Source organism: Ochotona curzoniae, unplaced genomic scaffold (assembly GCF_017591425.1).
Source record: "Ochotona curzoniae isolate NIBS_2020 unplaced genomic scaffold, NIBS_Ocur_1.0 contig_4838, whole genome shotgun sequence".
NCBI classification, from domain to species: Eukaryota; Metazoa; Chordata; class Mammalia; order Lagomorpha; family Ochotonidae; genus Ochotona; species Ochotona curzoniae.
The window spans coordinates 482,688-504,009 of record NW_024466399.1 but is presented as its reverse complement, the minus strand read 5'-3'; the positions used below and the strand labels follow the sequence as shown (position 1 = coordinate 504,009).

At 41.4% G+C, this 21,322-nt stretch overlaps 1 protein-coding gene across 5 annotated transcripts in view; it reads left to right on the top strand.

The window, feature by feature from the left end:
* The window catches only part of PSPC1 (paraspeckle component 1), an 84,320-nt gene that overhangs the window by 8,173 nt on the left and 54,825 nt on the right, over positions 1–21,322 (top strand). For 4 of the 5 annotated variants that reach the window (XR_005884716.1, XR_005884715.1, XM_040988350.1 and 1 more), the window contains exons 3-6: positions 7,582–7,677; positions 9,841–10,037; positions 11,579–11,663; positions 12,152–12,257. Coding sequence is in view for 3 of the 5 variants with exons in the window: in XM_040988350.1 (XP_040844284.1) it covers positions 7,582–7,677; positions 9,841–10,037; positions 11,579–11,663; positions 12,152–12,257 (484 nt within the window). In the remaining 2 variants the exon portion in view is untranslated. Of the gene's footprint in view, positions 1–7,581; positions 7,678–9,840; positions 10,038–11,578; positions 11,664–12,151; positions 12,258–15,396; positions 16,485–21,322 lie in introns of those variants that run through there. The other variant, XM_040988348.1, reaches the window with a different exon arrangement.

The following is a 21,322-nucleotide window of genomic DNA, read 5'->3' as shown; positions in this document are numbered from 1 at the left end:
CTAGATTCACTTACTTGAAAGGCAGGGTTGGGTAAAGGGAGGGTATACCTTCCTCTGAACAGGTTCAGTCCAGGTCTTCCACATGGCGGCAGCAGCCAAGGACGTGGGCTGCATCCTTTGCTTTTGGGTGCATTCATTAGCGGGAAGCTGGCCAGAGGGTTGGAGTAGCCAGCTAGGATTCAAAGCTAGGCTTAACCCACTGTGCTGCAATACTGCTGGCTGTGTGATTTGTTTTGCGTAACATAGTATTTTTGAATGGTATCATTCAAAGATTGGTATCATTCTGAGAACCGTATTTTGTTTTTGTGGCTGAGTCTGATTCCATTGTGTAGACATAATAGTTTGCCCAATGGTTTATATATGTAAATACTATTTTAGTTATTTTCAACTATTGGCTGTTGTGACTAAAGCTATTTGAACATTTGTAGAAGGCTCCTTGTGAGTATTATGTTTTTGTCTAGTTTGGGTAAATTACTGTGTGTTGAACTTTATAAGAAACTACCAAATTGATTTTCCAAAGTAGCTATGCCAGGAGTTGCTGAGAGATATTTAGTTGCTCCATATTCTCACCACATTTGATGTTTTTAGTCTCATAGTGGTGTAACTTTTACTCTCCTGGTGACTGATTTTTTTTTTTTTTTTTATAAATGCTTGATACTATTTGCTCAATTTTAAATTTTGGGTGCTTTCGATTTCTCACTGAAAAATCTATGTGCATGTATCTATTTCCTAGTCTGTAGCTTGCTTTTTAACTGTCTGAGTTAGAGCAGTTTTAGTTTGTTTTGTCTGCACTCACTGGCAAGGTACCGTGGCCTAGCCCTAGTGGTCACATCGATTCTGGCTCTCATTGATAGGTCCTGCAGCCTAGCCCAGCCTGGTCCACCCTCAGACCAGGCTGTTACGTGAACTGGTAGGAGCCATGGCCTAGCCTGGCTTGTCCCTCATCTGCTTTGACTTTTGTGAGGACCAGTGGGTGCTGCAGCCATGCTCAGCCCTGGCTCTCACACTGCTCAGGGTGCAGCTGCAGCCTAGCAGGGAGTCCCCAGAGTTCCCCCACCAGGCCTGTTCCCAGCCCTGGGTCTTGCACATGCTGATGGGTACTTAAGTCCTACTTCAGTCTAGCCAGGAATGGCCCACCTGCAGTCTCAGCTGTCACTGGCTGGTGTGCAGCCTAGCCCAGGTGGGTGTGGTCCATTCCCTGTCCTGGCTCTTTGCACACCAGCAGGTGCTGCAGTCCTGCTTGACCTGGGCTGTCTTCAGTCCTGGCCTTTGTATGTGTCAGTATGTGCTGAAGCTTGGCCCAGCCAACCTCCCTCCCATCCCTGGCTCATGTGTGTTCCACCGTTCAGGCTGAGTGAGCCCATCACCACCCCGAGTTCTCCATGCAAAACAGCAGGTGCTGCATTCCCACAGAGGTGAACCCACAATTGCTCTACAGAATCTGACCCCAGGGCCCGGCGCGGTGGCACAAGTGGTTAAAGGTCCTTGCCTTGCACGCCTGGGATCCCATATGGGCACCGGTTCTAATCCCGGCAGCCCCACTTCCCTTCCAGCTCCCTGCCTGTGGCCTGGGAAAGCAGTCGAGGACGGCCCAAAGCTTTGGGAACCTGCACCCGCGTGGGAGACCCAGAGGAGGCTCCTGGTTTCAGATCGGCATAGCATCGGCCCGTTGCGCTCACTTGGGGAGTGAATCATCGGATGGAGGATCTTCCTCTCTGTCTCTCCTCTCTGTGTATCTGCCTTTCCAATAAAAAAAATAATAATAGAAATAAATCTTTAAAAAAAAAAAAAGAAAATATGACATGAATTTACCCAAACTTATATTACTTAAAAAAAAAAAAAAGAATCTGATCCCACATCTGATTCTGTCTGTTTGGTGGGTGCTGCTGCCCCAGCATTCATGGATGGTACTGCAGCCTAGCCCAGCCAGGCATAAGCCCGCCCCCAGTCCCGTGTCCCCCCCCCCCCCCAGCTGTTATGTGACTCATTGGAGGGCAGACGGTGCTGTTTAGCCCAGCCCAGGTGTTCCATGTGGATGGGTGCCTTGGCCTGTCCCAGACATGTCCTCCGGTACCCCTCTATAACCCACTCTGTCTTCGCTTCCTTGCTTTTCTGTGAGAGCAGTGGTCCAGTTTCTGGAAGACCCCAGAAGTCATTCTTCCCTTGTCAAACAAGACCTCAGCTACTCCCACTCCACTCCCCAGACCCCCTTTCTTGGGCCATCTGTAACCACCTACCCAACCTGGGGGCTGGATGGCATGTCCTAGCCTGGAGTTGCCCACCTTCCCCATGTATCTTTAAAATAAAGCAGCTGTGCTAGCACCCTGGTGCGGTGTGCACAAATGTGGTGTTAACCACGCTGTTGGCTGCTTTGCTCCTAGCAGTGTGAAACTTGCTGAGGTGCCTACAGCTGGGATGGGGGGAGTTTTAGTTTTATTAAGTACCTTTCTTCAATTTTATTTCAGTTTTTGCTTTTTTTGTCTTGGCTGAAATTTTGCCTAACTTAAGTTTTCTACCTTTTTTTTTTAGCTTCGTTTTGGGGAAAATTTTATACTTGCGTGTTTATAAAAGTGATTCATCTTAAGGATGAAGTGTACTGAAAATCTATTTTTTTCATGTAGATAGCTAGTTTTAGCATATTAATAGAAAATATGATTTCTGATATTGCCTTTGCATATTTGTCAACTATCTGGGGGAAAAAAATCAGTCACCCTACATTGTGTTACATTGATGATTATATTTCCAATTACAGTTAAAATTATGTAACTCGAAAACTTTGAAATGAGATACTATGCTTCCAGTTTGGTTTACATATGTGTTTGAAAGGGAGAGGCGCCTTTTAGCTGCTGGTTCAGGGCTCAGATGGCCACAGTGGCCAGAGCTAGGCCGTGCGGGGCTGGTCGTTAGGGCTCGAACCACATGGGTTCAAGGACCCAAACACTTGAGTAGAAGTGGGACTGCTGGCACTTGAATTGGTGTCATTGTGGGATGTCAGACAGGGGCTTAACATGCTGTTCCACAATGCTGGCCTCTTTTTTATTGTTTTTTTTGCTGTTAAAGATTCTTCATATTTTTTGTTTGGTGCTGTTAGTTTTGGGAGGGATCATTCAGATACTTTCATGTTTGGATAATTGAATTTTTTACGGTGCTTCCAGAAGTTAGTTTTGGTTGTGTTTAAAGTGTTTTCACTTTGTTTTTGTTTAATCACTCACACTACAGCTACTGTTTTACAGCACAGCCAGCTTGTTCCTTGTCAGACTTGACCTTCCCTTTGTGAAGAGATTGCTCTGCCCAAGTTGTCACAGGCCTTACTTCTCAGTCATGTTACCTTCTCTCCTTCTTGCTGATCTAGTCCCATTGTTTTCTCCAGGGAACTTTTGTTTTTATTTGAAAGGCAGATTCACAGAGAAGAGACAGATCTTCCATGAGCTGATTCACACCGCAGATGACCGCAGTGGCTAGAAGTGGGCCAGTCTAAAGCCAGGAGCCTGGAGCTTCTGGGTCTCCCATGGTGGATGCAGGGGCCTGGGGACTTGGACCCTCTTCTGCAGCTTTCCCTGGCACATTTCCAGGAAGGGAAGTGGAGTTGTTGGGAGTAGAACTCGTGTCCCTATGGGATGATGGCTCTGCAGGTGGAGGCTTAACCCTGGTGTCAGCCCCATGAGATGTCTTTTATAAGGGCATTTACTTACCCTGTTGAGGAGGTCTCTAGCTGGTGACCTGAGTACCTCCCAAAGGTCCCAGTACCATCATGTTTAGGTTTAATTATATTAAGTTTACTATGATTAGTTTTTATTTTGAAAGAACATAGATAATGTAACTTATTTTGAACGTTTAGTGTGCCTCAATTCCTTGTTATATTTAACATTGTATTTTCAAATTATCTTTCGTTTTTATTAATTTGGTAGAAAAATGATTTATTGCTTTTCTATGTTATACTCTTTAAAAATTTCTTTAAAGAGTTCCTTTTTTTTTTTTTAAAGATTTATTTTATTATTTTTATTGGAAAGGTGGACATACAGAGAGGAGAGACAGAGAGGAAGATCTTCCGTCCAATGATTCACTCCCTAGTGAGCGCAACGGCCGATGCTATGCTGATCCAAAGCCAGGAGCCTCTTGCGGGTCTCCCACGCGGGTGCAGGGTCCCAAAGCTTTGGGCCGTCCTCCACTGCTTTCCCAGGCCACAGGCAGGGAACTGGAAGGGAAGCGGGGCTGCCGGGATTAGAATGGGCGCCCATATGGGATCCCGGGCTTGCAAGGCGAGGACATTAACCACTGCGCCACCACGCCGGGCCCAAGAGTTCCTTTTTGTTAAAGATTTGTTTTTATTGGAAAGTCAGATTTTCAGAAAGGAGGAGAGACAGAGAAGATCTTTTCATCTGCTGGTTCACTCCCCCAGTGGCCGCAATGGCCAGAGCTGAGCTGATCCTAGGCCAGGAGCCTGGAGCTTCCTCTGGGTCTCCCATGTTGGTATTGGGGTCCACGCACTTACACTGTCTTCTGCAGGGAGTTGAGTGGGAAGTGGAGCTGCCGGGACTCAAACCTCTGCTGACATTGCAGGCAAAGGCTTAATGTGCTAGGCCATGGTGACGGCCCCACGCTCGCTTCTGTGCTTCTAGTTCCGGAGGGTGATTTGCGCCTTTGATCTTTAAGAATGGCAACTAAATACTGTCTACAAAAGATTTATTTTTATTTGAAAGGCAGATTTTACAGGAGAAGGAGAGACAGGTCTTCCATCTGCTGGTTCATTCCATAGGTAGTTTTAGTGGCTTAGACTGAGCCCTCCTGTGCTGCTCTCCCAAGCCATTAGCAGGAATTTGGAATGAAAATGGAACAGCCAGGACATGAACTCATGCCCATGTGGGATGTCAGTGCCACAGGCATAGGATCAGCTTGCATCGCACTGATGCCTATATGCTTAAATTTTCAAAATCAGCAGTTAAATACAGAAGCAAATATTTGGCTTTTTAGCTTAGTCTCTTGTTAGGGTCCCCATATCACATTTCTGCCCCTGGCTCTTGTGATTCCGGTCTCCTACCAAAACAGAATTGGGAGGAGAGTGGGGATGGCTCCAATGCTTCTTGTCATCCTTGTGGTCCAGCCACCCGTGGGAGTCCTTTAGGGGAATAAACCAGCACATGGGAACTGTGTCTCTCTGCCTTTGGAAATAAACCAGACTATAAGTTTTTTGAAAAAGAAATGGTTGGCTTAGCGGTATAACATTGCTGCTTGGGCCGCCCACATTACATGCCACAGTGCATGGTTCTACTGCTTGCTTTCTGGCCAGCTTCCTGCTAATGCTTTCCCTTGGGGGCGGCAGGTCACGGCTCACCATGTGGGAGACCTGGGTGAAATTTAGAGCTGGTTTGGGGCTGGTCTGATGTTGGCTGTGTTGGCCATTTGGGGAGTAAAACAGCAGATGAAAGGTTTTTAAAGATATTTAAAAGTCAGTTTTTCAGATAAGATGAAGGAGATAAAGAAGGTGCAGTTAAAGTGCTAGCTAGCATCCCTTACTGTAGTACCTTGGTTCTGAGGTGGATTCTGGCTCCTGAATTCTGCTTGTTTCTAATGCAGACTACAGGAGGCAGTGACGGCTCAAGTCATTGGTTCCTGTTACTCACATGGGAGACTGAATTGTTTCCAGCTCACAGCTCCCATCTGTTGGCAGGGCCTCACTGCTTGGGCCATGGTTTTGTGCCTCCTAGGGTCATTAGCAGGAAGCTGGTGTTGGAAGCAGAGCCATGATTCGAACTCCGGTACTCGCAGGTGGCGTGTGGATATCCCAAGTGGGGTGGTGACCACTGATTAACTTAAAGCCGTAACCTTTCCAAAGGCAATTGTGAAAATTCTGGCGGACAGAAGGAGATTGGTGGTTGTGGCTGGTGTAAAGCATGGAGAAGGGGGCTGCATACATAAAACTTGGCTTAAGTACCCATTTTTTTTTTTTTAAAGATTTATTTTTATTATTTTTTTTTATTGGAAAGGCGGATGTACAGAGAGGAGAGACAGAGAGGAAGATCTTCCGTCCGATGATTCAACTCCCCAAGTGAGCGCAACGGGCCGATACTATGCCAATCCAAAGCCAGGAGCCTCCTCCGGGTCTCCCACGCGGGTGCAGGTTCCCAAAGCTTTGGGCCATCCTCGACTGCTTTCCCAGGCCACTGGCAGGGAGCTGGAAGGGAAGCGAGGCTGCCGGGATTAGAACCGGCGCCCATATGGGATCCCGGGGGTGCAAGGCGAGGACCTTAACCACTTGCGCCACCGCGCCGGGCCCAGTACCCATTTTTTTTAAAGATTTATTTTATTTATTTATTTTTTTGGAAAGACAGATACACAGAGGGAAAAAAAAAACACAGAATGATCTTCTATTCACTGGTTTACTCCCCAAGTAACTGCAATGGCAAGAGCTGAGCTGATCTGGAGCCAGGAGCCAGGAGCTTTTTCTGGGTCTCCCACCCAGATGCAGGGTCCCAAAGCTTTGAGCTGTCCTCTACTGCTTTCCCAGGTTACAAACAGAATGCTGGATGGAAAGAGGGGCTGCTGGGGTTAGAACTGGCATCCATATGGGTTCCCCGCAGATGGCACGGCAAGGACTTTAGTCACTAGGCTACTGCACTGGGTCATACTCCTTCTTTTTTGTCATACTTTGGTTTTTTTTTAATATTATTATTTTTATTTTTATTTTTTATACTTTTCGTCATACTTTGTGTTAACGTTAGTAGTCACACTGTTTCATAATTGTCAATTAATTTATCCCTTTGTTTTTCTGGCTTTACCTATATCTGCTTCAGTAAATGGTTACTGACTGATTTTTGAGTACATACAAAATACTTTTGAAATAGCTTGTTAAAATACTTTATTAAAGGGGCCCAGCGCGGTGATCTAGCAGCTCAAGTCCTCACCTTGAATGCACCAGGATCCCATATGGGCGCTGGTTCTAATCCCAGCAGCTCCACTTCCCATCCAGTTCCCTGCTGTGGCCCGGGAAAGCAGTCGAGGACGGCCCAAAGCTTTGGGACCCTGCACCCGCGTGGGAGACCTGGAAGAGGCTCCTGGCTTCAGATCTGCGCAGCACTGGCCGTTGCGCTCACTTGGGGAGTTGAATCATTGGACGGAAGGTCCTCCTCTCTGTCTCTCCTCCTCGCTGTATATCTGACTTTGCAGTAAAAATAAATAAATCTTTAAAAAAAATACTTTATTAGGGCCTGGCGGATAGCTTAGTGGCTAAAGTCCTTGCCTCACATGTGTTGGGACCCCATATGGGTACCAGTTCTAGTCCTGGCAGCTCTACTTGCCATCCATCTTCCTGCTTGTGGCCTGGGTAAGCAGTCGAGGTGGCCCAAAGCTTTGTGTCCTGAACTTGTGTGGGAGATCTAGAAGGGGCTCCTGGCTCCAGATCAGTTCAACTCTAGATGTTGCAGTTGCTTAGAGAGTGAATCAGTGGGCAGATCTTCCTGCCTGTCTCTCCTCCTCTGTCAAATAAAAATAAATTTTTTAAAAAATTAAAAAAATAAAATACTTTATCATAAAGTGGGGTGTTGATTCTAGGAATTGTGTTAATTCTTGCTCTTTTGTGTCCAGGACTCCTCGCCCTGTGATTGTAGAGCCTATGGAGCAGTTTGATGATGAAGATGGCTTGCCAGAAAAGCTAATGCAGAAAACGCAACAATATCATAAGTAAGATTTTACTGATAAAGATGCTTTAGATGTTTGCTGTGACTTATTTCATTATTTCGCTTGTGTTATCAAGTATTGTTGGATTATCAGGTGTCGCTGTCCCGCAGCGACGGACTTGGTGCACGGAGCCGATAATAACACGCGTGGACCCTGACTGATGGTCAAAGCCAAAGTTTATTAGGGGCATCAGACTTTATACACTGAGAGTCCGTATGGGGTAGGGGAGGAAGTATCGAGCTCCCAACAGATATACAAAAGGTAGGCATTTGGTTGTTTTCATGCAAATACTGCCCAATGAACTGCAATCCTGTGCTGCTGGCCTTCCAGGGACACAATGTCCTCCTACAAATCCCCCTTCTGTGTTTTATAAAATTATGCCTGAAAGCTGTAGTTGGGGGAACATGTCCTTGGAAGGGCAGAAGCATGGGGAGAAATGTTACATATCATAAAAAGATGACTCCACCAGGGACCACACACCCTAACTGCCTATCATCCCATCTAGCTCCTCAATATCCTTTTTCCCAGGAGAATGAACCCTGGCTGCTGTCAGGAATATGGGCGACAACCGCTCTGACTTCTTTATGCTGAGAGGGGACAGAGAGGGAGCCACAGCAGCCAGGCATTCTCCAGGGAGTGCATCTGGGGTCCCTGGTAAGAGGTAGAAAAATAACAGCTATAGTTTTCTCCCAAGCTAACATAGTTGCACAGGAACAGTAAACAGTTAACATCCATCATATGTAACAGCTGAGTATAAACTTAACATCATAGTTTCTATACAGTTAGTATTAACAGTTGATGAAAGTTTTGGGGAGAATCTCAATTTACAATTTAAACCTTGCCATTTATATAATTCAAAAGTGTGATTTTACAGATTTCTATGCATTTAGGATAATCGAAACAGTTTTGTGATTCTACCAAATCATAGAAAAGCGTTAGGCAGGTGAGCAGGGAAATCTCCAACAACCTAGTGAATGAGGAAGAATTTAACTGCAAATCCCATTAGTCTCTATCTAAAATAATTTTGGGGCTCACAAGCCTGAAGGCCGTGGCAGCAGTGATCGGGGTAACCAAGGCGTTAGTTTAATTTCTCTTGAATTGTGGCTTGAGACTTACTCTGAATTACTGTTCACTTTTGTTATAGTTTACCATGACAGTTTTTTTCCCTATTACAAATTTGAAATAAAATGCCCTTTAGGAATTAGAGCACTAGAATTAAAACAGCGTTACAAGAAGTGGACTTTAAAGACAGTGTTGATGTATGTGATTTGGTTATCCTGACAAACTTGGTAAGGTGATAGTCCGAATTTTTATTATAGTTCGGCTAACGGGAAATGCTCTTGAAACATTTGAGGCAAGTTGAAATTCAATTTTGTTCCTCAAACTCTACATTGTTTCAGTGGATTCTTTGGGTGAAAATGAAGAATTTTTTTTTTCGTGTAATATTTTATTTATTTGAATGAGTTTCAGAGAAAGAGGGAGAGAAAAGTCCTCCGTTGGCTGGTTCATTCTCTAAGTGGTTGCAGCAGCCAGGGCTTGGCCAGGCTGAAGTCATGAGTGTTTTCTGGGTCTGTTTTGTGGGTTCAGGGCCCGAGTACGTGGGTCACACTCTCCTGCTCTCCCAGGGTGCACTGGAGGGAGATGGCCTCTTAGTGAAGCAGCTGAGACATGAACCGTCACCCACATGGATGCTGTCATCCCGGGCTTGGCTTTACCCAGTTAGAGCAGGCTAGTTGTGTGTGTGTGTGTGTGTGTGTGTCTTAATTATTTTTATCATTTAAAAAAGAGATTTAATTAATTAATTGTATTGGGAAGTCAGATTTTACAAAGAAAAGGACAGACAGATGGATCTTCCATCCACTGATTCATTCCTCAGATGGCCCCAGCAGCTGGAGCTGAGCTGATCTGAAGCCAGGAGCTTCTTCTTGGGATCCTGGCCCGTGCAAGGCAAGGACTTTATCCACTAGGTTACTGCACCGGGTCCAGTTCTATCACTTAATAGTTGAGCATGCTTGGATTGTCTCTCAAACCCAGACCTGCATTGCAGTATTGTCATGAGATAATTCATGGAGAGAAATTCTCAAGAAGTGCTACTAGTTGTTACTGTAATTTACTGTTGCTTTGCATTTGAAGCATGCATTTCTGTATTTTTTAATGTAAATGTAGGGAAAGAGAGCAGCCACCACGTTTTGCTCAACCTGGAACGTTTGAGTTTGAATATGCGTCTCGATGGAAGGCCCTGGATGAAATGGAGAAACAGCAGCGTGAACAGGTGGATAGAAACATCCGCGAAGCCAAAGAGAAGCTAGAGGCAGAGATGGAGGCAGCTCGGCATGAACACCAGCTGATGCTAATGAGGCAAGGTAAGAACGGGCTTAGGTGTGTATGTGGTGTGGATTTTTTTTCCTATGAGATTTATTTGTGTCTCACTTATGTGTTTCTTAATTTAATCTTTTTAGACATACAATTGGAGTTCAGCCTTTTGGTAGTCAAAATCTCTTTTACAAGAAAACTTCCTTAAAGCACAACTCAATAAATCATAAATTTTTCATATACAGCTAGTATTGTTAGGTGCTTGAAGGTGTGGTGTTAAATTTGGTAGTGAGAAATACACAGTTCTGCTAGCAGAAAGAAGCAAATGTGGGTATGGCAGTTCTTGGTGGATAGATGTGTCGTAGAATCAATCACATGCTAAGATTTTGGTGGGCAGAAGAGGACAGATGCTGTCCCTCTCGATACTTGATTTGAAAGGCAGAGTGCAGGTTCCTTCCCAAATGCCTGTTAGCAGCTAGCTAAGCCAAAGCGGAGCTCCCTCTGGATCTCCCACACAGGTGCAGGGTCCCAATGCTTTGGGCTGGAGTTATTTATTTGTAAGGTAGAGATGGAGAACAATACTGTTGATCTATCGATCTTCCTTCTGTTGGTTCACTTCCCTAATGGCTGTGGTGACCTGGTGGGGTGTCCAGGCTAAAGCCATGACCCAGGACCTGCCTCAGGTCTCATAGGTGGACTTAGTCCATTGCACTATGATACTTGTCCCTGATGTTTTCTTGGTTTTGGTTTGAGTTTTTTGATTGTTGTGTTGTTTTTTTACAACCTGAGATTATTTCGCAATAGGCATTTTGACTCACCAGTTGAGATGCGGTGGGGATTCTACGTCACCGTGTTGAAGCACCTAGGTTCCAGCTGTGGGCTTGATACGTTTTTCTAATGATGCACACCCAGGGAGGTGGCAGGTGACTCGCGTGGCTGCCTGCCTGCCTGTGCTTTGGTGGGGACCCGAGTTGAGCTGCTGTCACCCAGCCTCTTCCAGCCCTGCGTGTTGTGGCTCTTTCTAAACAGTACTTACTGGTGGAAATCTTTCGCAAATAAATAACAAAACGAGATTTTGTAAATAAAGTGTTTGGTTTAAAATGAAGTAAAATTTCTCTCCTGATTGCTCCTTCATAAGCTGTTGACGGTGCACCAGGAAGCTCATCGTGTGGGAGGGATATTCGGATTTTAGGCAGTTTACCATTAGTCCTTGTGTTTGGTTCTTCAGTTTCTTCTGATGTTGCCCAAGGTTTATTTCTGGAGTTTGCATTTATTGCCAAAAAAAAAAAACAAAAACATTGTTTAGAAATTTTATGAACAGAAAATGAGTTAATATAGCTTACTTAAATATGTGTTACCATTTTAATTATAGCAGTTGCTACCCATTTTAATGTTTTTCTATATATATGAAGAAAAAAACCCAGAAGGCATATTTTTAAATGATGTAGCATGTAAGCGTTGTAAAATGATTTTTACATAGAAAGAGAAATATGCAAGTGTGAGTATACAACTGAGTATATTGCCAAAAGCAGAGACTGTATTACTGTCAAAGGGAAGTTAAAATTACTAATGTGTGATTAATATTTTGTAGATCTGATGAGACGTCAAGAAGAACTTAGGCGCTTGGAAGAACTTCGAAACCAAGAGCTGCAAAAACGGAAACAGATACAGTTGAGGTAGAAGAGCTTACTATATTACGGGCATGAATGTACATAGTTTTCATTGGATATATTACTGATAAAATATGCCATTCTGCACCATTAAAAAGTTATGCAAGTTGGAAAACTCACAGATATACTCGAGAAAAAATGCTCAGGGTTATGCACAGTCAGAAACTCCCAAATCTGCCATCATCCTGTTAGGCTTTTTCAGCCAGTAAAGGGCCCTTGATTGTTTACTCTGTGAAGTTAAATAATGGACAAAGACTTTAAGCCATGTAACCCAAGCCTAGTTGTGTGCTGTAGTTTGTTTTTTGGTTTAGTGTAGTTATTTTAAGGTTGCTTGATTTACTAATGGTTTAGAGTAAAATAGAATAAGATAAAGTAAGAATGCCCTGGCCTCTTGTGTGTCACTGATTTGACACATGGAACGGATTTATTTAAATGTTATTTTTGCATGGCATTATGACTCACAGTGATGAATTTTTTGCTTCAAAATTTCTCAGGCATGAGGAGGAGCATCGTCGTCGCGAGGAGGAAATGATCCGCCACAGGGAACAGGAGGAGCTGAGACGGCAGCAAGAGGGATTTAAACCCAACTATATGGAAAATGTAAGTACAGCACTGAAGTGATCAGAACAGACGGTGGCTCTGAAATTCTGTAGATTTTACTTTCTAATTTTTCTGAATTTAGCTTTCTATAGGAACTGAATTAAAATTAGTTTCTAAGGATAACCATGACATTATCTTTTCATTATTTTAGTTTATCTTTATAAAACACGTATTGTTAAATTAGAAGTCTACAGACATCATCTCTGCCTGATTTTACCTTACAAGGATATAAAGTGTTTTCCTGTGGAAGATCTAAGACAGCGGGAGGAGTGTGTGGCTGGAACTGTTGTAAGCACACGGCTGATGGTTTTATTTTTCAAAGTATACTTAATTTCTTAAATTACTTTGCATGAAGTACTCCACATTACATGATTTCATTCCGGATTATGCAGCATATATCTGAAAGAGGAGAATGCATTCTTTTGTTTTGTTCAGGCCTTCTGAATTTGTAACACTGCATAGGTAGAGCTTAGATCTGCATAGATCTCTTACCCCCCCTCCCCCCCTTTAAATTTTTGTTATCTGACATGTCTAGTTTTTAAAGCCCATATATTTTTCTGTTCCTTTCTGTTTTTTTTTTTTTTCCTTTCTTTGATTACAGCCCATAGCAGCATCGTGTAGGCCATGTCATGTGTTGGATGTTACTGACTGCATCCTTGCACACAGGGTAGTGGTCATTTGTGAGGCACACTGAGAGAGAGCAGACTCGCCTCCATTGCCTCCTGCCTGGTGCCTGCGCTGGGGCCACCCACAGTCCAGGTCTTTTGGCAGAGGGCAGTAGTCCATTTCCTTCAGCTGAATGCGAGAGTTGAAGCTGGGAATCCAAACTTGACGCATGAAAGGATGTGACCATCTTAGTGCTGAGGCTGATTGCCCACTCCAACCTTGCCACAATGAAGAATTCTTTCCTTGAGCCCTCTTTTAGCTGCAAAAGGGCTTAATCTGACGTGTATTTTGCTTTCATTGGCAGGATAGTAGAGCAGACAAGACTGCCTCAGATGTGTTAAAAAGGTGCTAGTTCTTAGTGCTAATTACTAGGATTGCATTGTTCACTTTCCAGGAATGAAATCTTAAGCTCTGGAAAATACTTACTACAATCTCTGTCATGTTCAAAAGCCAGTATGCTTTAATAAGAATTTATTTAAGCTTCTTACTGCGTTTCTGAGGCTCAGTGTATAAATATTAATTCAAATCAGAGGAGTTTTTTTTTAAACCTTAAATGGGTTCTTTTTTGTTTTGTTTTGTTTTAAAGCCAGAGTGCCAGAGATCACTGGTGTGTTCCTCAAAATTGTCGCAACAATTAGATTGTGATAAGGCCAAATTGAAGAGCCAGGAGTGGCAGGGGCTGCTGTCCCACGCACGTTAGCAGGCTTTGCCACAGCATTGGCCCCTAGGTTTCTTTTTTAAAGAAAGTAATGTAATTGGGGAAAAAAAAAAAAGAAATGTAGTTGAAAGGCAGAATTAGAGGGAAGGATTGAAGAATCAATAGATCTTTCCACCCCTGGTTTAATCCCCATTATGGCTGCAGCAGCTGGGGCTGGTCCAGGGCAGAGCCACGGAATTCTGCCTTGGTTTCCCATGTCAGTGACAGGGGACCAAGTCCCCAGAGTCTTAGCAGGGAGCTGAATCTGGAGTGATCAGCTCATTGGTGCTTGCGAGAGACTGAAGCCGCGTTAATTAGTGGAGTGGTTTAGTAGTCTAAAATTGATTGGAAATCATTTTTAGCATAGTGTTATAGCCATTTTGGGGTTTCCTTGGTTTTGTAACAGTAACTTACTGAATAGTTGTCTTAGGTTTCGTGTAAATCTGTTGGATTTGTCAACAGTAGGATAGTGAAGGAGGCTACCAAGGAGGTGTAATCTAAAAACGGCCCACATTCACTTTGAAATGTCCATTCTCCCTGTGATGACATCGCAAGCCTTTTGTGTTATGTTCCTTACAGGATTAGGAAGTCCCCTTGTTCTTTTGTTTACTTGAGTGTGTTGCAGTATGTGTCCATAGTAAAATATGATGGAGTAACTTTTTTTTTGGCCTTGTTTTTTTCCTGGCATACGTTATACACTTCTGGAGTGGATTTTTACCAATTTATAAAAATTGCATATACCGAAATTACTATTTATAGGTCTGGACAAAATGATAACATATCAAGTCTTGTGTTAAGTTGGATGTTTAATAAATTTCAGCTATAGGCTCTTTGTACTTTGAGATGATTTACGATCTGAAGAACTTAATACCATGCCTTTTACTTTTCATGCATTTAATATAGGTAAAAATGATGCGTAGATATTTTAGTTTTATTTTTCTTTCTTTACATAGTTGGAAGCATTGTAATTTGAAATTGAATTGTTTCAAATTATTTAAAATATTTTACATTTAAAATTCAACTTAATAAAGCTGAAGTTTCACAAATAACGATTGAACTTTGAGAGTAGATCAATTATATGAAGAGAAATACTCATTCAGTATGTTGGCATTTCAAAACATATTCACAACATATATTCCTAGGAAGGTACTTTTTACGGTACTTAACTATTAAGCTACCTCATTTTCAAATAGTTATCAAAGTAAATATTTAATATAAACATAATAGAAAAATTTGACTAGAGCAGAAATTGGAAGGCATGTGCATGTTTTCATGCTCTCCCATCACAGGGATATGAATGGAGTTCTTGTTTTGAAAGGATTACTGAAAGAATTAATCGTGTCTGTGACTCAGAATCACTTAAAGTACTTGCTCTCTGGTCTTTTCCGTGTGAAGGTATTGAACTTGGATACTTCCGTGTTTTGTTCCGTGTTGTAGTAGCTGCGATAGGACACAAAGTAAAGCTCTTCATTTACTGGTAGAGCATCTCTTTTAAACAATGTTCAAGGAGCTATGATGATTTGTGTAACAGAACCAAACAAAAATTAAGTCTGTTTTACTGTAGTTTTTTTTTTACTGTAGTTTTTTTGTGATTAGAAGTTACATGAGTAGGCATACGGTTTCTATACTGATTTTTGTGTCTGTTTTGTTTCCTAGCTCTATAATGTTTCTTACTTAACATAAACTGACGAATACCTGAAAGAAATACTACTGCAGACTCTATGTTAACATGAAAACCAAATAAGAAAATACTGATTAGGAATATGCTTGAGGCAGTTGTATCTATTACTCTTCATTTTCTTGAAAGCTGTCTTAAAAAAATTAAATAATGTTAATCTTTGTTTATTTTTTTAATTTCCTGAAGCTTTGAAAGTAGATCTTCTTATGTGCTTTCTCTTTATTCACTTCTGTATAAAGGGAGGATTCCAGTGGTAAGTGTGCAGCTTGCCCACGTGACACGTCTTCTAGGATGCTACATCGTTTCTTTCTTATCTTCCTGTTAGAAATACTAGAAATATTTCAGTATAACTGAGTATAAAGCTTTGAAGTAAAATGAATGTCAGTGTTCGTATTTTTTATGTGTTAAGTAATTTTTCAATGTAACAGTATGAGGAATAGTACTCATGTTCGCTCATATTTTGTCAGCATTCGGGTTGATAACTTTATGATACACCTGGAGTATATTTTTCAGTCTCAGGGCATGTCTGAGCTTCATCAGTTTGAATTTGTCATTGCTTCATGCTGTAGTTTTCCTTTGATATCAAACTGATAATTACTATATATACCAGTTTTTACTTTTACAGAATAACATACTCTTGACTGCTGTGGAATACTGTGCCTTAATTCTATTGTGGTTTGTATTTGCCATCGTGTGGGGTGTGGATTTGACTCTGCTTTATAATTAGTATTATTATAATACTCTGCTTATCACTATTTTATAGTTTTTGAACATATTACGAGTGTTTGTTATGAAAACAATGAGAACTTTAGAAATGGTACTGTGACTATTTCCCTATTAGATTTCTTCACTTACTATAGATTATGTAAATTGCAGTGTATCAGTCTTAGTTTTTTCAGCCAGTTTGCATTGTAGTAAATGAAAGATTTTTAATTAGCATATTTTGTTAATGATGTTTTCTGCTAGTCAGTTTTGCTTCTTGGGAAAATACTGGCATCATACAGATAATTAAATATTTTTGTGGCTTCAGGAATTTGCAGTGCTTTAATGAAATTACACCAGTTGTTAAGGTTAGATGTTGCTTAGTTTCTAAGCCTCGTAAGTTTTCTATGTAAATATTTGTTGGCTTCTCAGAAAAGAAGGAATAGATGCTTAGATGTGCTCCAGATATGCTGCACCAAGCTAAGTCTGCGCATGTGTCTGACTGGACATTGAAGTGTTGTGCTTCCACATGATTTATTATTTTTTTTGAAAGAGTTGTTCATTCAGACAGCAGAGTTTTGGATGCAGAGCCTGATCTCCTGCGCTCTGGCTGCAGTCTAGGACTGGGCCGAGCCCGACCTGCAGCCCGAGCACGATCTGGCTCTCCCTTGTTGGGAGGGGCCACCTTCTGTTGCTTTTGAAGGCGCAGTAGCAAGCAGCTGAGTCAGAAATGGAGCTTCTAGGCTAAATGGAGCTAAAGTGATACAGGAACTGGGATTGCAGTAACGTGCTGCACAGTGCTGGCTCCTTGATGATTGTTAACAGTGCTTTGGATATTCCATTGCTTGTATATAATAAACTCTTTTAAAAAAATCAATTTCTTACATCCTGAGACAAAAACTTTATTCAGTTGTTTTTCATTTTTCAGGTATGTTCCGTTATTGTCACATAGGAATTATGAAGTATGCCAGAAACTCTCGGGAAATGGGCTAACGTGCTGTGTCTTTTCTAAGGGCAGCAATCATTCAAATAATACATAACAAACTGCACAATTTATGATGTTTAAAGATTTATTTGAAAGAATGTCAAGTAGCAAGAGAAGGATGTAGAGTTTGATCTTTAATACGCTGTTCACTTCCTAAATGACTGTAATTGCTATGGCTGGGCTAGGCCGAATGTGGACGCCCGAGCTCCATGCAGGCTTCCCACGTGGTTGTGCCATCATCTGCCTGCTTTGCACCATTAGCAGATCTGGATCGTTTGTGTCCTTTGTACATGGCAAATGCGGTCACTTCAAGCTTGCAACATACCTGTGGAACTTAAAGAAAAGGGCCTCCAAAAAGGGCCTATTGCATTTTTAAAAAATTTGAGTTAGACAAGCCTGTAGTCATATGTACACATACAGAGTCCTTACATTGAAGGATCCAGAGCCATAGCTGGAGCCAGGGATTGAACCTGGGTACTTCTTGGAATGCAGACTTATTAACCTGCTGGATCCTTGCTCTGCCCCAAGTATTTGGAGTAGTAGATCTGACTTAGGTTCATGGGATCTGCGATCTAAAATCCCTTCCACTCTGCTTAGGTGGCTTTTGTTTGCTTCTGTTACCAGAGTTTGAAAATCAATGATCTTATGTCGAAATGACAGTAAAAGTCATTCATGCTTTTAAGCGTCTTAGTATGAATAGAAGACGACTGTGGTTTAAATACCACAACATTAATGTGACTAGTACCCTGTGAAATTTGGGTGCTATGGTAGAATTTGTGTGGCAACTTTGATTTGGCCTTTCAGAGTATATATTTGGAGGAGATGGTGTTTCATTCAAGTAGTACATTACTTTTGGTTTTGTAATTATTTCATTTTAGACCAGTGGACTTGAATAGTTTATCTCGTTGTGATTCTTTGTTTTTGCTGCTTTTGTCCTACAGGGCTGAATGGAGAAATGTATGACAGAATTGTGTGAGAGAATGTATGTTGAGCAGCCAAAAATATTTAATAATTTTATCTTTTACACTCAATATGTTTCCTCTAACGCCTGATCTAGAGCCGGTCTAGCCAGACTCATGGTGTTTGAATTGCAATGCGAATTTATTAACTTCTATGTTCTTTTCCAGTGTGTAGAAGGCTCCCTAAGCACAGCACATCATATCCTAGAGGCAAGGTTCCTGAGGAATTCAAGTTAGTGACCGCAAGGCTCATTGGTAGTTATGGCTCCAAGTCAGAGAAGTGAATGGGGAGAACTGGTAAAGGCTTACTGCCCCACACAGCTCTCTGGAGTTGCCGGGTCTGTCAGGTTCCCGTCAATAGAGGTGTAAAGTATTACTCTGAAGGGTTCTCTCCTCCTGTTGAGCACTGCCAAATCCGGTCTGTTATTGAACCAGCTACTCATTTGTCATTCTCTTTTCCTACTTCCTCCATGGGCGTTTCTTAGAAAAAATTAACAGTATAGCTTCTGCAATTCTATCGTGTTCTGAATTCCAAAGAAAAATTCTGATCGATAATGAAACGTTGCTAATTGGTACTGGAGAGGGAAACGATCTTTTGTAAATAAATGAATGAATGAACAGGTATGATAGAAACTTGTTTTTTAAATGATGTGTGGATGTTTGAGAGAAATTGGTAATTAATACAATGTAGTAAACCTTTTCTATTTGCTGCAGCAAATAATTTGTGTTACAGTAGATTTTTCCGAGGAAGGTAGGGGGGAATGGTCTAAACACCTGAGGTCATCAAACAAAGGGCAGAATTTACAAAAGATTTTAATTTTCTCCTAAAAATCTTGTGAAAGTAGTAAGGGATTTACTTGCTATATGATTTTCTACTAGATTTAGCTTTGACCTGCTAAGCTGGTTACGTACTGCTGCGATACTGCTCGCCCAGTCCCCTGGTTTGGATGCGTTGGTCAAAGCCAGAAAGGATAATGAAACTTCCCTGGATAATGTTTGGTTCTGACCAGATAGGATTGTCAGTACATTTTCATTTATTTTTTTAACTAAAATAAATTTTTTTTAAGATTTAATTATTTTTATTGCAAAGTCAGATATAGGCAAAGAGGAGGAGAGACATAGAGGAAGATCTTCTGTCCACTGATTCACCCCCGAAGTGACCGCAAGGGGCAGTAGTGCACCAATCCAAAGCCAGGAGCCAGGAGCTTTTCTGGGTCTCCCACGCAGGTGCAGGTGCAGGGTCCCAAGGATTTGGGCCATCCTCGACTGCTTTCCCAGGCCACAAGCAGGGAGCTGGATGGGAAGTGGAGCAGCCGGGATTAGAAGCAGTGCCCATATGGGACCCCAGCACGTTCAAGGTTTAGCTGCTAGACCACAGTGCCAGGCCCTAACTAAAATAATTTAATTGATTATTATAAGCCAGAGACTTTCCTGAATGCTTAGATGATACTTAGAACTTGATTTCCTTTTTTTTTTTTTTACTTGAAAATGTATTTATTTGAAATGCAGAGTTATAGAGGGAGCGAGAGAAAGAGAAAGAAAGAAAAAGAAAAAGAACCAACGAACGAACCAATATTCCATTCCTTTGTTCATTATCCGGATGTCCCCTGACTGGGGCCAGGCCGAGCCCAGGAGCCCTGAACTCCATCTGAATCACCCAGTTAAGTGCCACACTCCAAGTACTGGGACTGTGCTGATTGCCCAAGATGTGTTAGCAGGAGGCTGAACTGAAAGTGAGACAGTCGGTGCTTGAGCCGGCACTCCTCCAGGGCAGTGCTCTTACAGGCTGTGACGTTCCCCGTTTGACAAAACATGGGCGTTGAGTCCAGTAGAAGTGGGTGGTGATGTCTACACCTGTACCTGGGGATATTAATATAATATTCATATAATAATTAATATAGCAATAATATTAGGCCAATGTAAGAATGCTTTTCAATATCTTGATTGAAACTGATGAGTGAATAAGGATACTATTTTAAATTACTTTTTTGTTGTAGGCACAATTGGACTTTTTGAAGTAAACTGTGATGTATGATCATCCTAATCATGTGTTATGATTAAAAGTGGTACTTTTTTGCATAATCATTCATGAAAACATTTATTTTCTGAGTGAATTTAGGTAGGAATAATTGTTTTTTATACTTTACCAGAGGGTACTTGATTATACTTGGTTATTAAGTACCTACCAGATTGTGCTGAAATTGCTCTCTCCTTCTCCGCGTATGCTACTTTCTGAAGTGTTTGAGGTCTACAGTTGTATATTGCAGTTTTATATTAAAATATTGTAGTCATTCAGATGCTAAATCAGAGAAATAATGTTAATTTTCAGATGCCAGCACAGATCAGTTATACAGTATTCAGTATGGTTTGTATGCCACCACACTTTGCTGTTAATTGAATACTATAAACTGTATTTCAAATATTTCACATTTTAGAAAATTGTTGGCATTGAGGTATAGGTGCTGTTGTCTTTTTATAGACTTCCTAATAAAATCACAAAATCAAGAGTAATTTTTACAAACCAACAGTTATTTGCAGATAACAAGTTTTTTGTGCTTAGTTCTCACACCTAACGTTTGAGTGTGCGGATCGTGCTTGAGTGTTCCTTCGTGGTGCCAGGCTTATAGGAAGATGCGCACGTTTCCTTTGGGGAAGAAGGCGTTGCTCGTTTCCCGGGTGGAGGACACAGAGCATGTTAGCCAGGTGTCGGTACAGGGATTAGATAAAGAACATTGAGAATTGAGAGAAAGACGTTTCCTCTTAGGAGCATTGGATAGTACAGAATAATCTCATTTTGGTGCTTTCTTCTTTAAAAAATGATTCTGGAGGTTTTTTCAATTGAAATGGTAAGTTTTGGTAATGTTTTTCCTTTTTTGAGGAATTAGAAGAGAGTTAAGATTGGCAAGTGGAAGTAATTAAACACATGTTTTTGAGTTAATGTATGTTATATAATTGATACGATTTTGTCAATATTAGTTGAATTAGTAAAATGTATTAGGAAGGCATACAAATATGTTAATTCAGTTTTGTCATTTTAAGATTGGTTGCTTCTTAGTGTCTTCTACAATTTCTGTTAGGGCATATTCTGTTGTTAGTTCTATAGTATCACTTCAAATGTCAAAATTTTATGCTTAAATCAATAGGAAATGAGGATTTCGGTGTCCATGCTATCTTGAATGACTACTGAACAATAGGACATAGGAAGTGAGTTTTTACGCTCTATGTATGTTATATGGATGAAATGCATTTATTTAAGTTAGACTGTTGATGTCTGTTAAATTTCAAACCTTTTTGAAAATTTGAAATATTGAAAATATATGGGTAAGTTTGCTTGCTTTTCTTACTATTTTCTGTATTTTATACCTTATTTTAAATCTG